The sequence below is a fragment of the Falco cherrug genome, chromosome 10, assembly GCF_023634085.1.
Source record: "Falco cherrug isolate bFalChe1 chromosome 10, bFalChe1.pri, whole genome shotgun sequence".
Classification (NCBI taxonomy): domain Eukaryota; kingdom Metazoa; phylum Chordata; class Aves; order Falconiformes; family Falconidae; genus Falco; species Falco cherrug.
Window position 1 is genome coordinate 1,598,769 of NC_073706.1, and position 13,314 is coordinate 1,612,082.

The 13,314-nt window shown below is 49.6% G+C and overlaps 1 protein-coding gene and 1 long non-coding RNA gene across 2 annotated transcripts in view; both read left to right on the forward strand.

Annotated features, from left to right (window-relative positions):
- Positions 1-813: 813 nt before the first annotated feature.
- The window catches only part of AHCY (adenosylhomocysteinase), a 28,876-nt gene continuing 16,375 nt past the window's right edge, over positions 814-13,314 (forward strand). Inside the window, exons 1-4 of the mRNA XM_055721957.1 lie at positions 814-955; positions 2,646-2,836; positions 5,871-5,946; positions 7,804-7,956. Coding sequence (XP_055577932.1) covers positions 928-955; positions 2,646-2,836; positions 5,871-5,946; positions 7,804-7,956 — 448 coding nt within the window. The 5' untranslated portion in view covers positions 814-927. The remainder of the gene's footprint in view (positions 956-2,645; positions 2,837-5,870; positions 5,947-7,803; positions 7,957-13,314) is intronic.
- On the forward strand, positions 7,963-12,939 carry LOC114014713 (uncharacterized). The gene is made up of 2 exons (XR_008734118.1): positions 7,963-11,806; positions 11,935-12,939. It is a non-coding gene; the product is annotated as an uncharacterized LOC114014713 (long non-coding RNA).

Genomic DNA, 13,314 nt, shown 5'->3' on the forward strand with positions numbered 1-13,314 from the left:
GAACTCAGCACTGAGAAAGTTTTCAAATTTTTCAAAATAATTCAGTGAGAATTTCTGGGTATGAGGGGAGCCTCATTTTTAAGTATTTCACAGATACAAGGCGTGTAACACCCTGGTTGCAAAGTTCACCCCAGTTTATGACTGAGGATTATGAAAAACGTGTTTCCAATGTCAGAACAGGAGTGAACACGCAGGTGACCCCCGGGCAAGGTTGAAGCAGGGCTCTGCCTCCTGCGTGTGCAGTGGGCATTGGCTGCGGCGGGGGGCAGAGGCCGCCAGGCCTGCCCGCACCGGTGCTGCCCCGCACCGGCAGGCCGGCGGGAGCCCGAAGAGGCGCGGGCCGCAGCCAAGTCCAAGGTCCAGGCAGGCAGGGCAGCTCTCATGCCGTGCCTCGGCTCCGTCTGCGCCTGACGGCCCGGGTTCCACTGCGTGTGGTCTGCCACACTGCCGAGTAATCGTGTCTGCTAAAGACCCCATGGGGCAGCAGGGGGAACCTGGCAGGAGAGCAGGCGCGGTGTGCCGCCCGGTCGGTGCCCGCAGTGGCTCCATGGCCAGATGTGGTCCCGGGGCTGCCCGGCACTGCCCCGACACCCTGCTCCTGCGCGGCTGCCCCGGCGCCGGCCGGCCGGGCCACCGCAGCCACCACCGGGCCGCACAGCCGGCCCCGCTGAGGCCTGGGCTCGCCCCGGTGCCAGGGCCCAGGCCCCTGGAGCCCACTGCGGCGCCGGGGGCCGCCGCTGGGGCCGGCTCGGGACCTCTCCGCCCGCTGGGGGCCGAGGGCGCGGGCCGGTAGAGTCCGCGCCGGCCGGGTGCCACCGCGCACATGCCGGCCCGGCCCCTCACGCAGGCGGCGGCCCCGCCTCTACTTAAAGCGCTCCCGCGGCCACTGCCGCCTCCTTCTCCTGTGCCGTGCCGCGGCCCGCCAGCATGTCGGACCGGCTGCCGTACAAAGTGGGTGAGTGCGAGCCGCGGCCCGGCGCGGTCCCCGGCGGCCGGGGCGAGTGCAGCGGGCGGTCCCGGCCTGCTGCGGCGGGGAGCCGGGCCGCGGCGCGGCAGCGGGAAGATGGCAGCTGCCGCTCGGCCGGGCCGCCGCCGGGGGCGAGCAGCGCGGGCGGGGAGCCCAGGGCCGGAGCTCCGCCGCGGCCCTCCCGCCGCCGATGGACCCGCGGGGAGGGAAGGGGGCGCCGGGGGCCGCAGCGGCTCTCTGACGCCGCGCTCCCTTCCCGCAGCGCGGCACCGGCGGGGCCCACCCGCGGCCCACGGCTGGGCGAGTGCGGCTGCCCTGGCCCCCCGGGACCACCCGGGCCGCCCCTGGGGACCGGCCCTCACCCCCAGTGCGAGGGTGGCTTCGCGGCTGGGACTCGTGTTACACACTTCCCAATGGGATCTGACGGGTGTTCTTGTAGGCTTGAAGCTCCATAAACCCCTTAAATTGTTACTAAGGGTTGCATGTTCTTTGAAGGCTGAAATCAAAGAGAAGATACCCTGTAAGGCTCAGGCTCATAAATAATTTGCTATTATTTATCAGGAGGCTATGAACCTGAAATACTACAGGATATATTCTTAAGCAGCCCTTGTAAAACCACTGAGCCCTTAAAAGGGGTAAAGTTCAAGAAGCAGCCCCCGCCCCCCCCCCCCCCCCCCCCCGATACCGTTGTGTCCGTGGCCCTTCCATCACCTGGGGGTTTCTCTCTCCCTGCCAGGCTGAGGGCTGGCAGCTGCTGCCTCCTGGGCTTCGTGCTGGAGCAAAATGCAATTAGCTTATCGATATTGCACGTGGCAGTCTGACTCAGGTCTTAGTGTTCTGAAGCGCTTTAAACAGCCTGTGTTTGCTAGGTAGGTGAAAGAAAAGTGTCTGGCTATGTTCCTAAGCGAAATGGTAAGTTTCTGAAGTCTCCGAGGGAGCTGACAGAGTGCGAGGGGACCTTGGTGGTGGCTGGTGCTGCTGGGTGGCACACCTGTGCGGCTGCTGCCTGACCTGTCCCTTTGCAGGGCTGGAGTCAGGCTCCCATGCCGAGCGTGGTGTTTCCTACTGCGAGCTAGCCTGTCAGAGGTGGTCTCTTTTGTTCAGTTTTAGCCAAACTTCTACTGTAGGTCCTGTGTACAAAGGCAGAAGGAGACTTGTAACTAAAGTAGTTATGGTGCCTTGAAAATAATTTTTGTGGATCCAAGGCGGGGGGGGGGGGGCTGGGCCCAGCTCCTGGTGCACTTGGCAGGGGGCATGCTACATGTGGCTCATGGGGAAGTTATCGCTGTGCAGGCAGCCCCCCCATACAAGTCTTAACACTGTGGAAGTAAATCTCTATAGGAAGTGTCAGACCCTTGGGCAGTGTCTGTAAGGGGGAGTGCTTAAGGCTGGTGCTTGCTGAATTAACAAGCATCAGGATGTCTGCATGCTAGATCAGTTGATTAATATGCTCATATAGAGCACACTTTTTTCAGAGGGGCTGTTAGGTTTGGCCTAAACCTGTTTGAAAGCCTGTGTACCATAGTAAAAAACCATAGTAAGTGGAATATGGTCTTTCTCCCAGCTGTTGCGGGTTGTTCAGTTCAGCTGTTGCAGCCAATACCTATCCACAAGTGTGTGAACAGATACCAAGGTCTCAGCTATTTAAACTATGACACCTGTCCTACTTCTCTTGCAGCTGACATCAGCCTTGCTGACTGGGGTCGAAAGGCCATTGAGATTGCGGAGAATGAGATGCCAGGGCTGATGAAGATGCGGGAGATGTATGCTGCATCAAAGCCGCTGAAAGGTGCACGTATTGCCGGTTGCCTTCATATGACTGTGCAGACAGCAGTTCTCATAGAGACCCTTATAGAGCTGGGAGCGGAGGTAAAGTGTCTCTGAGTTTCTCCTTCAGCGTGCTTTTAGGTAATGCTCTGCCTGGGGCACTGCTTCTGCTTATATAACTACCTTGGGGGATCCTGGCAAATATTTGTGCTTTTCGGAAGAGACTGTGCTGCAGTCTCCAGATGGATGGATTATGCCTTCTCTCCTTAAGCAAAAACCTTGTCACCAGTGCTGCATGCACCTCTGGGATGTGGTATGCATCTTTCCTTTGGACAAGTCGCATCTGCATGAGTAACCATTTTGGGCTGGCTCACTGGCTTCAGCCACTCTGTCAGCTGTGCGTACAGCACCCTGAGCAGAGGTGCCAAAAACTGCTCCCACACAGTTGTGTTGTGCTTGGGCGTGCGGTGCTGTGTGCTGAAGCTGTAGTGCTTGCCTCCAGCACAGATTAGTTTGTATTAAGAACCACACCATGCCCTGGTAAAGTCAGCAAAAACTAATGAAGCTTTCTGAGGGCTTATGCTGGCCCTTGAGCAGGAAAACAGGGAGGCAGTGTGGTTCAGTGATCCAGGCCTGTGGGCTCCACTGACTTTGAATTTGTTGTGTAACTATGGGGACCAGTTACCTTGGTCCTTTATTAAAGACTGAGATACTAATAAGCCATTTACTGCATTGTGTTCTCTGCCTGTCTTGCTGAATGAAGTCCAAACATTGAGTGTTTACCCTGCAGGGCATGAGGAGAGCCAGGCATCTGAGCACAATCCACATAGCTTCTGTGCTGAGCAGGGGGCTGACTGGAACCTGATGATGGATTATGTTAAGTACCTATGTGAACTGAAATTCCTTCTTGCTGAAGTTTAGCTGCCTAAACTCAAGCTGCCCAGAGATGCCCTATCTAGGTTCCCTCAGTGGGAACAGTTAAGAGTTGAGCAGTGTCATGCTGATCAAAATGCACTGGGAGAAGGGGAGGTGCTCTCTTTGTAGCAGCTAAGACGTTTCCTCAAGAAGTGGAGGGGGTAGGTGTAGACAGCGTGCCAGGTCAGCCTGGTCATGCTGTTGTGCAGGTGTCCTTTAGCCTGTTTAGAGCTGTTCCATGGTTGCAAATGGTGGAGAGCTTTGCAGAATGTTGCACTTCAAAATGGAGAGGGTCATGCAGGCACACTAAAGAGAGTAGTGACTACCAAGGAATTCACTTCTATTTTACGTACTGCTAAATTTGTTCAATAACCAGGAGCTAGCCGTACAAAACTAAAATCTGCCTGATTAAGCTGTCACAGCTACATATACAGCAATGACTGTTCAGCTTCAGGCTGTGGCTATCAGGTGACACAGTCCTGGCTTTTATAGCTACTCTGTGTATGAAACTCTTGTCCCTCCACAGGATTTAAGAGAAAGCAGTAGCCACTGAAATTTAGGAAGCTTCTTGCTGCTTCTCTTGGTTGCTGTATCCCAGTATGGCTGGCCTAGGTGGCAGCTGTATGCTTGCTCAGACACTGCCAAGCTGCTTTAGTCTGAGCACAACCCCAAATCAGTGCTGTTGGGATTCATCCAAGTCATTCAGGGAGGTACCTGCAGAGATTTAGTTCTAAGCCTAAGTTGTGGTTGTGCCTTTATGATGTATGCTGTTGTGTTGGCTCCTTCCCTGTCCTGATGCCTGCGTGTTAGACTTTGACTTGAGTTTGGATCACCTTTTCTGCCCTGGGTCACCTTTTCTACCAGAACTTTGGTGCCTGAGGGGAAGGGTTGAAACTCTGATGAAACCATACCCTACATTAGGATGTAGCTGCAGCATAGTAATCTTGGTATCCTTGGTAACTTTTTTTTGGCTAAGTTAACAATGATAGAATAAATACTCTGGGCTTCAGAATACAAGTTTTTAAATTGTAATAAAAATGCATCCTCTTCATAACCAGTGATGTAAATATTAGGCTTTGAGCCCATTAGACGTGCCTTTTATTTAGGGCCTATGCCATTATCACAAACTGGTGTTACGGATCTGAGGATGCAGAGCTGAAGTGGCCTATGTCTTGCATCAAGTGCTTGAAGTGTAAACAATATATAGGTATTCTGTATACTTTGAATTTCACGGTGCCTCCTGATGTTAGCTGTACTGAGATGGAGAGAGCTTAGAAAAACTCAGGTGAGGAGGTACAGTGCTTAACATAATAAATTCAGTTTTCCTGTGCTCCTGCCAGGTATGTTTTCACTGGCAAGTGTTGGTTGTGTAGGCTCAGATGAGGTGGTTCCTGCTGGAGCCCTTACCCTGAAGTGTCAACTTTTGATGAAGTAGGATGAGTATCTGAAAACAGGCTGAAGGATTATGCCTTATTGCCCTCTTTCCTCAAGGTCTGCTTACAAATAAGCATGTAAATACCTGCCAGTCAGCCCTGTAGGGAGCAGAGTGAGAACACATGTGTGGCTCTGGGATGTGGTGGTTTCTCTGCACACTGGGGAGCTGCAGTAGGTACGCAGACACTTTTCAGTGCAACTCAGCAACATGCTGTTGCTTTTCTAGGTGCCTGAGCCTAGTTATGAAATGTGTGGAAAATGCTTAGCTCAGCTGGAAAAGCTTTCGTGACTGGAGCACAGAGTGGCAGCTCGGTGAGCATAATCTTGGAGAATGCCTGTTGATCGAGTGTAGTGTTTCAGCTGCATGCCAGCAGGTGTGTTGCTGCATGTCCATATCACACAGTGGACACTTGCTATGTGGCTGTTCTGAAAATCTTGAACTTTATTGACCAAAACTTTCTAAACCTGCCCTGCTGTGCACTTGCTGAAGGACTATAGCTGAATGTACGCGCTGGCTGTCTGGCAGAAGCTCTCGTGAGTGAGGAGATGGCTGAATATGTGGCACAACTAAAGCTCCATTACATTCTCTCCCAAAGTGACATTATTTTTCCCGGCCTAGTCAGACACTTTTGTTTTCACCTCAACTTTGCAGAGCTACTGAGAAAGGCAGAAATCTGCACTAAATATACCTTCCTGCTTTTGCTCCCTTTTGGACTCCTGTGTCTGGGAGAGAGTGGCTAATATCTCAGAACTTTGTTCAGCAAACAAAACTTGGGTTGTTTTCCAGGTACAATGGTCAAGCTGCAACATTTTCTCCACTCAGGACCATGCTGCAGCTGCTATTGCAAAAGCTGGTATCCCTGGTAAGTTTTCCATGTTCTGATTTGGCTCCGAGTTGGGGGGTACTGCCTGTTCTAGCTAAATCAAACTGTGTACAAATCAAGCTCTTCTGAACAAGCTTCAGGATAGAAATAGCCCATCAAAAGCAGTGATTGTTACAAAACAGGACATTGAATTCAAGCTGCATTGCATCAGGCTACGCACAGTACTCCTGACAATGGATGGTGTTAGGCTATGAAAGAGCCTGGCTGTATGTTACCAGCTTTAAGCCTGGTCATTAAGAGGATTGAATGGGCTAGTTAATTAAATGGATTGGTGTGTAGGTGTGTGTGGTGCTTTCTGACAAGCCTGCTGCTAAACAGCAGTCCGCGAAGGGATGTTAACTGCCTTGTTCACAGCTACAGTGACAGGGTCAATGCTCAAGATATTTTTAGGCTAGAGCTAGACCAGCTGTGTTGCTGCCTAATATCCCTGAAGTGGTTTATCCGGATGCTGCTGTTTTGTTAAATGTCACCTTCCAATAAAAAGCAATACCTTGCAGATCAGTATGAATACGTTAAGCTGTCTGCTGTCTTACTCAGCCTGAAGGACATACAGTCCTCATGGCTTTGTGCTGGGAACTCTACGGCCTGAGCCTGGATGTTGGCAGAGGCTAAACTTGGTTTCTGGCAGCCTGGTTCTTTGCTTTGGGAGCTGTCTTTCATTTCTGTTCTAATTAGCTATTGCCACAAGTCTTTTCCTAGCAGTGGTCCGTTCTAAGTTAACAGAAGAAAGTAGTCCCTTTATCAGTTCCTTTGGCATTACTAGCTGCAAGCATTGCCTCCTCTGCCTGTCTGGCATGTGATGGCAAAGCACCAGATGGGACTCTCTAGATGTGATGTTAGGATATTGCCTTCCTCACTGCTTTTGACACCCAAAACTCAACTGAAGAGCAGTTTACAGGTGGAGGGCAGAGGTCTAAGTTTTTGACCTCTGCCCTTGGTATCCTTGTTTTGTGGAACTTGGTCTTTTTGTTAATATTGGACTTCACATACTGAGTTCATGAGACCATGGAGGAATGCTGATCCTTTGGATACGATATGAGATACTGATGCACATTTCTTCAGATGGGACAATTGCATGATTGTCTCTCTGTGTCTCAAGGTTAGTATTCTGTGTGAACAGTGAAAACATGACAATTTTGCCAAATGTTGGGGCTTGTAAATCATATGCCTGATATGTTTGGATGACTGAGTACCACTGAGGCTCAAGTATAGCTTGAAGCCAGTACAAATGCCTAGAAAGGCAAAAATACTGCTAGATACAGCATGCTAGTGATTGCAGCATGTTGCTGGTGGTAGATGTACTGATACAGAAATATGCCCCAATAAGAGCAGACAATGCACAGCAGCTTAGATTTGGGTGCTGTGCTAGAGACTAGAATTTAAACTCAGAGTTTAGTCTGGTGCTTAATTCATGCTAAAGTCTAATCCCTCTTTTCTGCTGTGCTGGAAGATCCTGTAGTTGTGTTTTCATTTATCTGTATCAATATATCTAGTGGCTATTTCTAAATCCTGGTATCATAGGGTGTATTAGGGGAGCAAGTGCAGTGTTACGAGCATAACTCTTTTGGTTTGCTTTGCCTTCTCCATCTTAGCAGTGAGGTCTCAAAATTTTGACAGTTTGTGGCCTGGAACAGAAGGCAAAGTGATTTCACTTCTCATTCTGTGATTTTTTTTTTTTTTTTTCCCTAATGCAAATGTCTTTTCTGGCCTGCAGGCACAGATAATCATCTGTCTGTCTGCTCTGCTACTGAGAGTTGCTGATGAAATCTTCCTTTGGCTGCTTTACTACGTGCTGAGTAAGAAACTGGCTAATTGTGTGTGTTTGTTCCCATGTAGTGTTTGCCTGGAAAGGGGAGACTGATGAGGAATATTTGTGGTGCATTGAGCAGACCCTGTACTTCAAGGATGGGCAGCCCCTCAACATGATTTTGGATGATGGTGGAGACCTTACCAACCTAGTTCATACCAAATACCCACAGCTCTTGAAAGGTGATGTGTATTTTGTTTTGTCAGGCACAGTTCTGCTTGGGAGGCTGTTTAGACAGTCTGTTTCTATGGGAGTTCCCTGCTTGTGTAAAAGGGGTGAAGGAAGAGCAACTGGCATGTACAAACAGGCTATGAATAAGTCTATGAGAATTGCTTACAGTCCAAGACCAGAATCTTCTTACCAACAGGAGCTGTTTCCATCTCTGTAGCGTGTAAGCTACAGTGACCTGTCTTTCTGGCTGTCCTTCACAGTGCCCGTTACCTGAGAATCTGGTGGTACTGCTGACTTGCCAAAAGCTTCCTGGAAAAGGGCTGTGTTTTAGGATTGCTTAATGTCTGCTTGCAATTAATATTTTTAACATTAATGCTTTTTTCTCCCCCATCCTCTTAGTGAACCTCTGGATGAAGTTATGACAACCTGTAGTCTTTTTTGGAAAGGGAACAGTTTTCTAACCTTATAAACTACAAGGTGTTACCCAGTTTGTCAGCACAGATGCTGGTGGAGTCAGGGTTGGGTCTCTTGCTTTGACTTATTTCCTTCAGTGTAAGTTAGCAAAACTGAAAACAGATCAGTGTGGGGTTGCTGGCATGTGTTTATGTAAAAAGATTTATCTGAAGGGAATCTCATGTGACCTGCAGTAGCAGGCTGGTCTATGCCTGGCAAGTATGGCAGATTCTCCTTAGCTCTGCCAGTGTCCATCATCTGTGCTGCTGCAGGTCGCAGGTGCCCAGTGTTGCTAAAGAGCATGTTTGATCTGGGATATGAAGAAAATTGGATGATGCTATGGGGTGGAAACTAAACAGATACAGTGGGGTGTGATGATGTGCACCTTGGTCTGTAGAGGTGAGGTTGCTGTAGGAGCCTGCTGGATCAGCTCTGCTCTGACTTGGACTGACTTTAGAGGAAGCTATGGAGGAAAAAAAATCTGAAGGTGGCAGGCCATGGTTAGGGCTGTGTGAGGGGAGGAGTCTGGGGCTGCTCCCCATCCATGTGCTCATGCGGGTAGGGGCACCAGGAAGACAGCCAACATCTGTGTGACAGGCCTCACTTTCTTGTTCATCCTCAGCCTGATGTCATGAGTAATTCAACACCGAACATCTTTGTTACTTAAACTAATGAGAGGTTTTTGGTGGTGTCTGCTCAGCCATGCTGGGACCCCCTGTCTTCCATCGAAGGTCTCTTGCTTCCTAGATTGCCTCTGTCTGATGTTCATGACCTTTTGCTTTCCTGCTATTTGATGCCCAGGAATAACACAATTGGTCACTCCTCCCTGTCTTCCTGGCATTGTCAATTTTCCATGTTCATACCCTTTATTTTGCAGGGTTGTTTCCCTGCCATGCACATGCAACAATTCAGTTGGTGTCCCTGTTCCTGGGGGTCGTTGTGCTTAGCCCCTTTCATACTTCCAGCCCTCCTGCTGTCTGCTTCTTTCTCCCCTCTGGCCCTTTGCTCTCTGGTATAGTATGGTGCAGTAGGGCAATGGCTGTTGAACTGTCTCCTAGTTGGATTGTCTCCATCCATCTCTAGTCTCCCATGGATAAAAAACATCCCTTCTGCCTGGGGTTGCTTCCTAAATTCATAGGAATGGCTTTTCCACTGGGTATTTAGTCTAGGCAGGATGCCATACGTGTCAACTTTTCTCTTGCTAAAACCTGTGTGTGCACTACCTGCACTGACCATAGCTGAAAAGCTTCCTTGGAGCAGTTCAGTAAATTAAAGCTGCCACTGGAGGGTGACAGAATGTGATCTGTTTTACCTTCCAGTCCATTTTTCCTTGGAAACAGCAAAACTTCCAGAATGGGACCCACCAAGTGGTCTTGATCTCATTTAACTGAGCTCTGTGCTTAACCCTTCGCTGTAAAGACTGCTTAAATTAAGCTGAGTAGCATCCGTTTTTTGTATCTTGAAAATACAAGGCTAATATCCCAAGGGCTTGTGATGATATTGGACCTCTTTGGGTGAGAGGTAGGGCAATAGCAATATTAGCAGAGCATGCAGAGTGTGTCAAAAGAGGGGTTCGTGAGTGCAGGAGACATTTTTGCATGCAGCATCTGAAAGTGCCATATGCCATTTAAAGGCTGGACAAGTTTTTTGGGCAAGGGAACTGTCTGTCTTAAATTAGAAGTAGCTGAAGCGTTGGAATAGAAGTTAGTTCAGTCCTAGTGGGAAGTAACAGTTGAAAGTAGGGCTCATTCAAGTCTGCTTCAACTAGGAGATGTGTTAAATAGCTGGGTGGAAATGCTCAGCAAGCTTTGCCTCTCCCTAGTTGTGACTGCTGTTGGAGGGCAGAGTGGCCTTATTCTGCTGAACTAAATGCCTTTAAACCCAAGACAAATAGAGGCAGTAGGGGGAAAGCTAGAACTGAACAAAGGAGAGAGAGGAGAAAGTCATCTTGTGCAAGGGAGGTCTCTGGCATCTGCAGAAGTCTGCTGTTGAGAAGGGAAGGAGAAGACTGGAACATTTGTGGCCTGATGCAGACTGGCTCGCTGATCAGGTAAGAAGTACAGGGGATCAGAGCAGGTCTGAGTGTTTAGCAAGACTTCTCCAGTTGAATGCAGCCTTTTCCTTGCTGTAGGCCGCCTGCTGTTCTCCAGTCACTTAAGTCACTCTGGCATTGAAACAAAGTGGTGTAGGCAGCACTTCTAGCAGAGTTGCAAAGTAGCTTAGACCAGCTGTAAATGTCACCTGGGGGCAGCAGGCAGGTGGCCTTCAGGGACAGGAGGCTGCTGGTGTACATGGTAGGAGGTTCACTTGGTGCAATTTTAAAGGCAATCTGCTAGGCTTAGCAATGTTAGCCAGGAGAGCTTTTGAAGGATGAGCGTGTCTCCTAGTTGCCAGACAGACCAGAAGAGAGAGAGCAGGTTTGAACTGGAGGTTTCTGTCACAATCTCCCACAGATTTCCCTCACAAGGGGGTGGTTGTACTTGATCGAGGCAGTTGCACTGCAAGATTGATAATTTTGGGAGACTTGTTACTGTTGCTATATTTCATTGTGCACCCAGCAATGTTCTTTAAGTTGTCTTGTCCCCTCCAAGCAAGCCCTGAACGTGTTAAAACCTAAATTTGTTCTCTCTTTAGGTAACTGCCTGGGAGGGTGGTTCCTGAAGGCCCTTAGAGGTCTGCGGTGACAGACCTCTGTGGGGGTAAATCCTAACAAGGCTCCATGTCCTCCTGGTGTCGTTGGTCTGGTTTCCCTTGGGTGACACAGTGCTGGTGCTTCTGCCTGGTGGTCTGGGAAGTGAAAGGAAGGTCTAATGGCTGCGTGTCTTGGGCTCCATTGGGATGTCTGAGCAAATTCTGGTTTGAAAACTGCTTTGAATCGCACTTGGGAACTGAAACTGAAGCTGCCCGTGTCGGTGGCTGGCAGCTCGCCTGGCTCAGATCAGCTGGCAGCTTTGTAGGCAGCAGGGATGCGTCTGGACCAGCACCTGCACCTGCCTGCTGCTGTCCCGCGTGGGGGGGGGGCCCGTGCGTGGGGGGGGGGCCGTGCGGCGCTAGGGGGCGCTGTGGCGCCGCGGAGCGCGAGTGGGGCCCACGCGGGGGTGGGGCACGTGGGTCCCAGCTGCGCTGCCCCGGGCCCGGAACTTTGAAGCTGATTTTAACAAGCTTTATTCTTTTGCACTTATTAGAGCTCTGGTACAAATCTGGGGTTCCCCTTCGCTCCCCCCGTCGCTGGGGGTGACCTGAGCGGCTGGGCAGCTGGCGCTGTGGTGCATGCTCCAGCTGGGCTGGTGGAACTCACAGGGCTGGGGCAAAGCACCCGCCTGCCTTCTCCCAGGAGCCAGGCCGCTGCAGCCTGCTAGGGAGCCGTGCCCAGGAGGCACAGCACCCCTGGGTGCCTGGTGGGTGCAGGTACGTGTGGCTCTGAAATATGTGCTCTGGCCTTTCTGCCCTCCAGTGTCCTTTCGTCTGGTCTCAGGGAGCCTCCCTGGAGCCTGCAGCCCCCTTGGGTGGCTGACCTCCCTCTTTGTCCTCTGTAGGTAAAGCCAGCTGCTCAGCTGCAGGCATTGATCCCATTAGCTTTGTTCCTGTTCCTCCCTTGGGTTGTGCTACTGCCATTGCTCCCGCCAGGGATGACTGTTCTGCACGCTGTTTGCAGAGGTGATTCTCCAGTTATTCATCCTGTCCTATAAATTTCACATAGGCCTTGGTGGCTGGGGAGGTAGTGGCACTTGGACACTTCTCTTCGATACACAGAATTAACGTACTACATAAATAATGTTGGGGATTTTGCTGGGGGTTATTGTTGGTTCCCACTTGCCTGTCCCTGAAGTAATACTGGCTGCTGAGGAGCTGCGTGGGCAGCGGTTGAGAGCCCTCCTGTTGCCTGGGGATCTTGGGCAAGTCCTTTGGCCTTCCTCCTTTTGCTGTTTTTGAAATAGGAAGGCTATTACTCGCCTTTTTTAAATACTGGGAGGGCTGTGGATAGAATGTGGATAAAAAATATTTGTAGGAGTTGGGAGTGATTATATGTTATATAATGAGAGAGAAGAATTAAGAAAAAATATATGAAAAGAAGGAATGTCTCTGTTTACATGCACTCACATAGGATAACCTGGGCTGTCGTCAATAAAAGGGCCTGGAGAGATCGATTTATGAATGTTGTTTATTTCTCAGTTTTTCTGTCAAAGTGACTGTAAAATTATTTTGCTTATGAGCATCCTTTCAATTTTATTCTGAGGTCAATGTGAGAAGTTGCTTGCCTGGAGGGGCAGTATCTTTGCATCACTGGTGTATGTGGAACTTGGTATTTGTTGTTTTCATATTTTTTGTTGTCTTGTGAATCTGAATTAGCTCTAAATGCCACATGGATCTCTTTATAGAGATGTTGCTTGTGTTGGTGGTTTAAGCCTGATTTAGCACAATTCCTCTATATCCCCCAGTAGTTCATACTTCAACAAAGTAATTGTCTTGTGGTATGCCTCCAGTCCTTAAAGAACAAATATAATGACCATATCTTTTACATTGGAAATTCAGCCAGACTGGATAGTTTAGTTTCAGATTTAGTCTGATTGTCATACATGGAGTACCTTTTTGTGCAGATAGGCTTTCAAAGTAATCAAGGTGTTGCCCAGTGTAGCAATTAGACAGTTTATGTATAATGAGATATTATTGAGACATTGAAGAGGAGAGAGAGATCCAGAAGTCATGTGCAGTGATGCCATTTCTGAACAATTGGCTACTGTCAAAAGGTCCATGAAGAGTCAGGATCCTTAAAGCAGGGGGATGCCTTTACAGCTTGGGCTTTCAGTGTAATGTGGAGCCAGGTAATGCCATGAAAGTTCCTGTATTATCAGGATCTTAGTCCATTATATAATGTTGGTGTTTCTAGACAGTCCTTTTTCTCTGGTCTCTGCCAC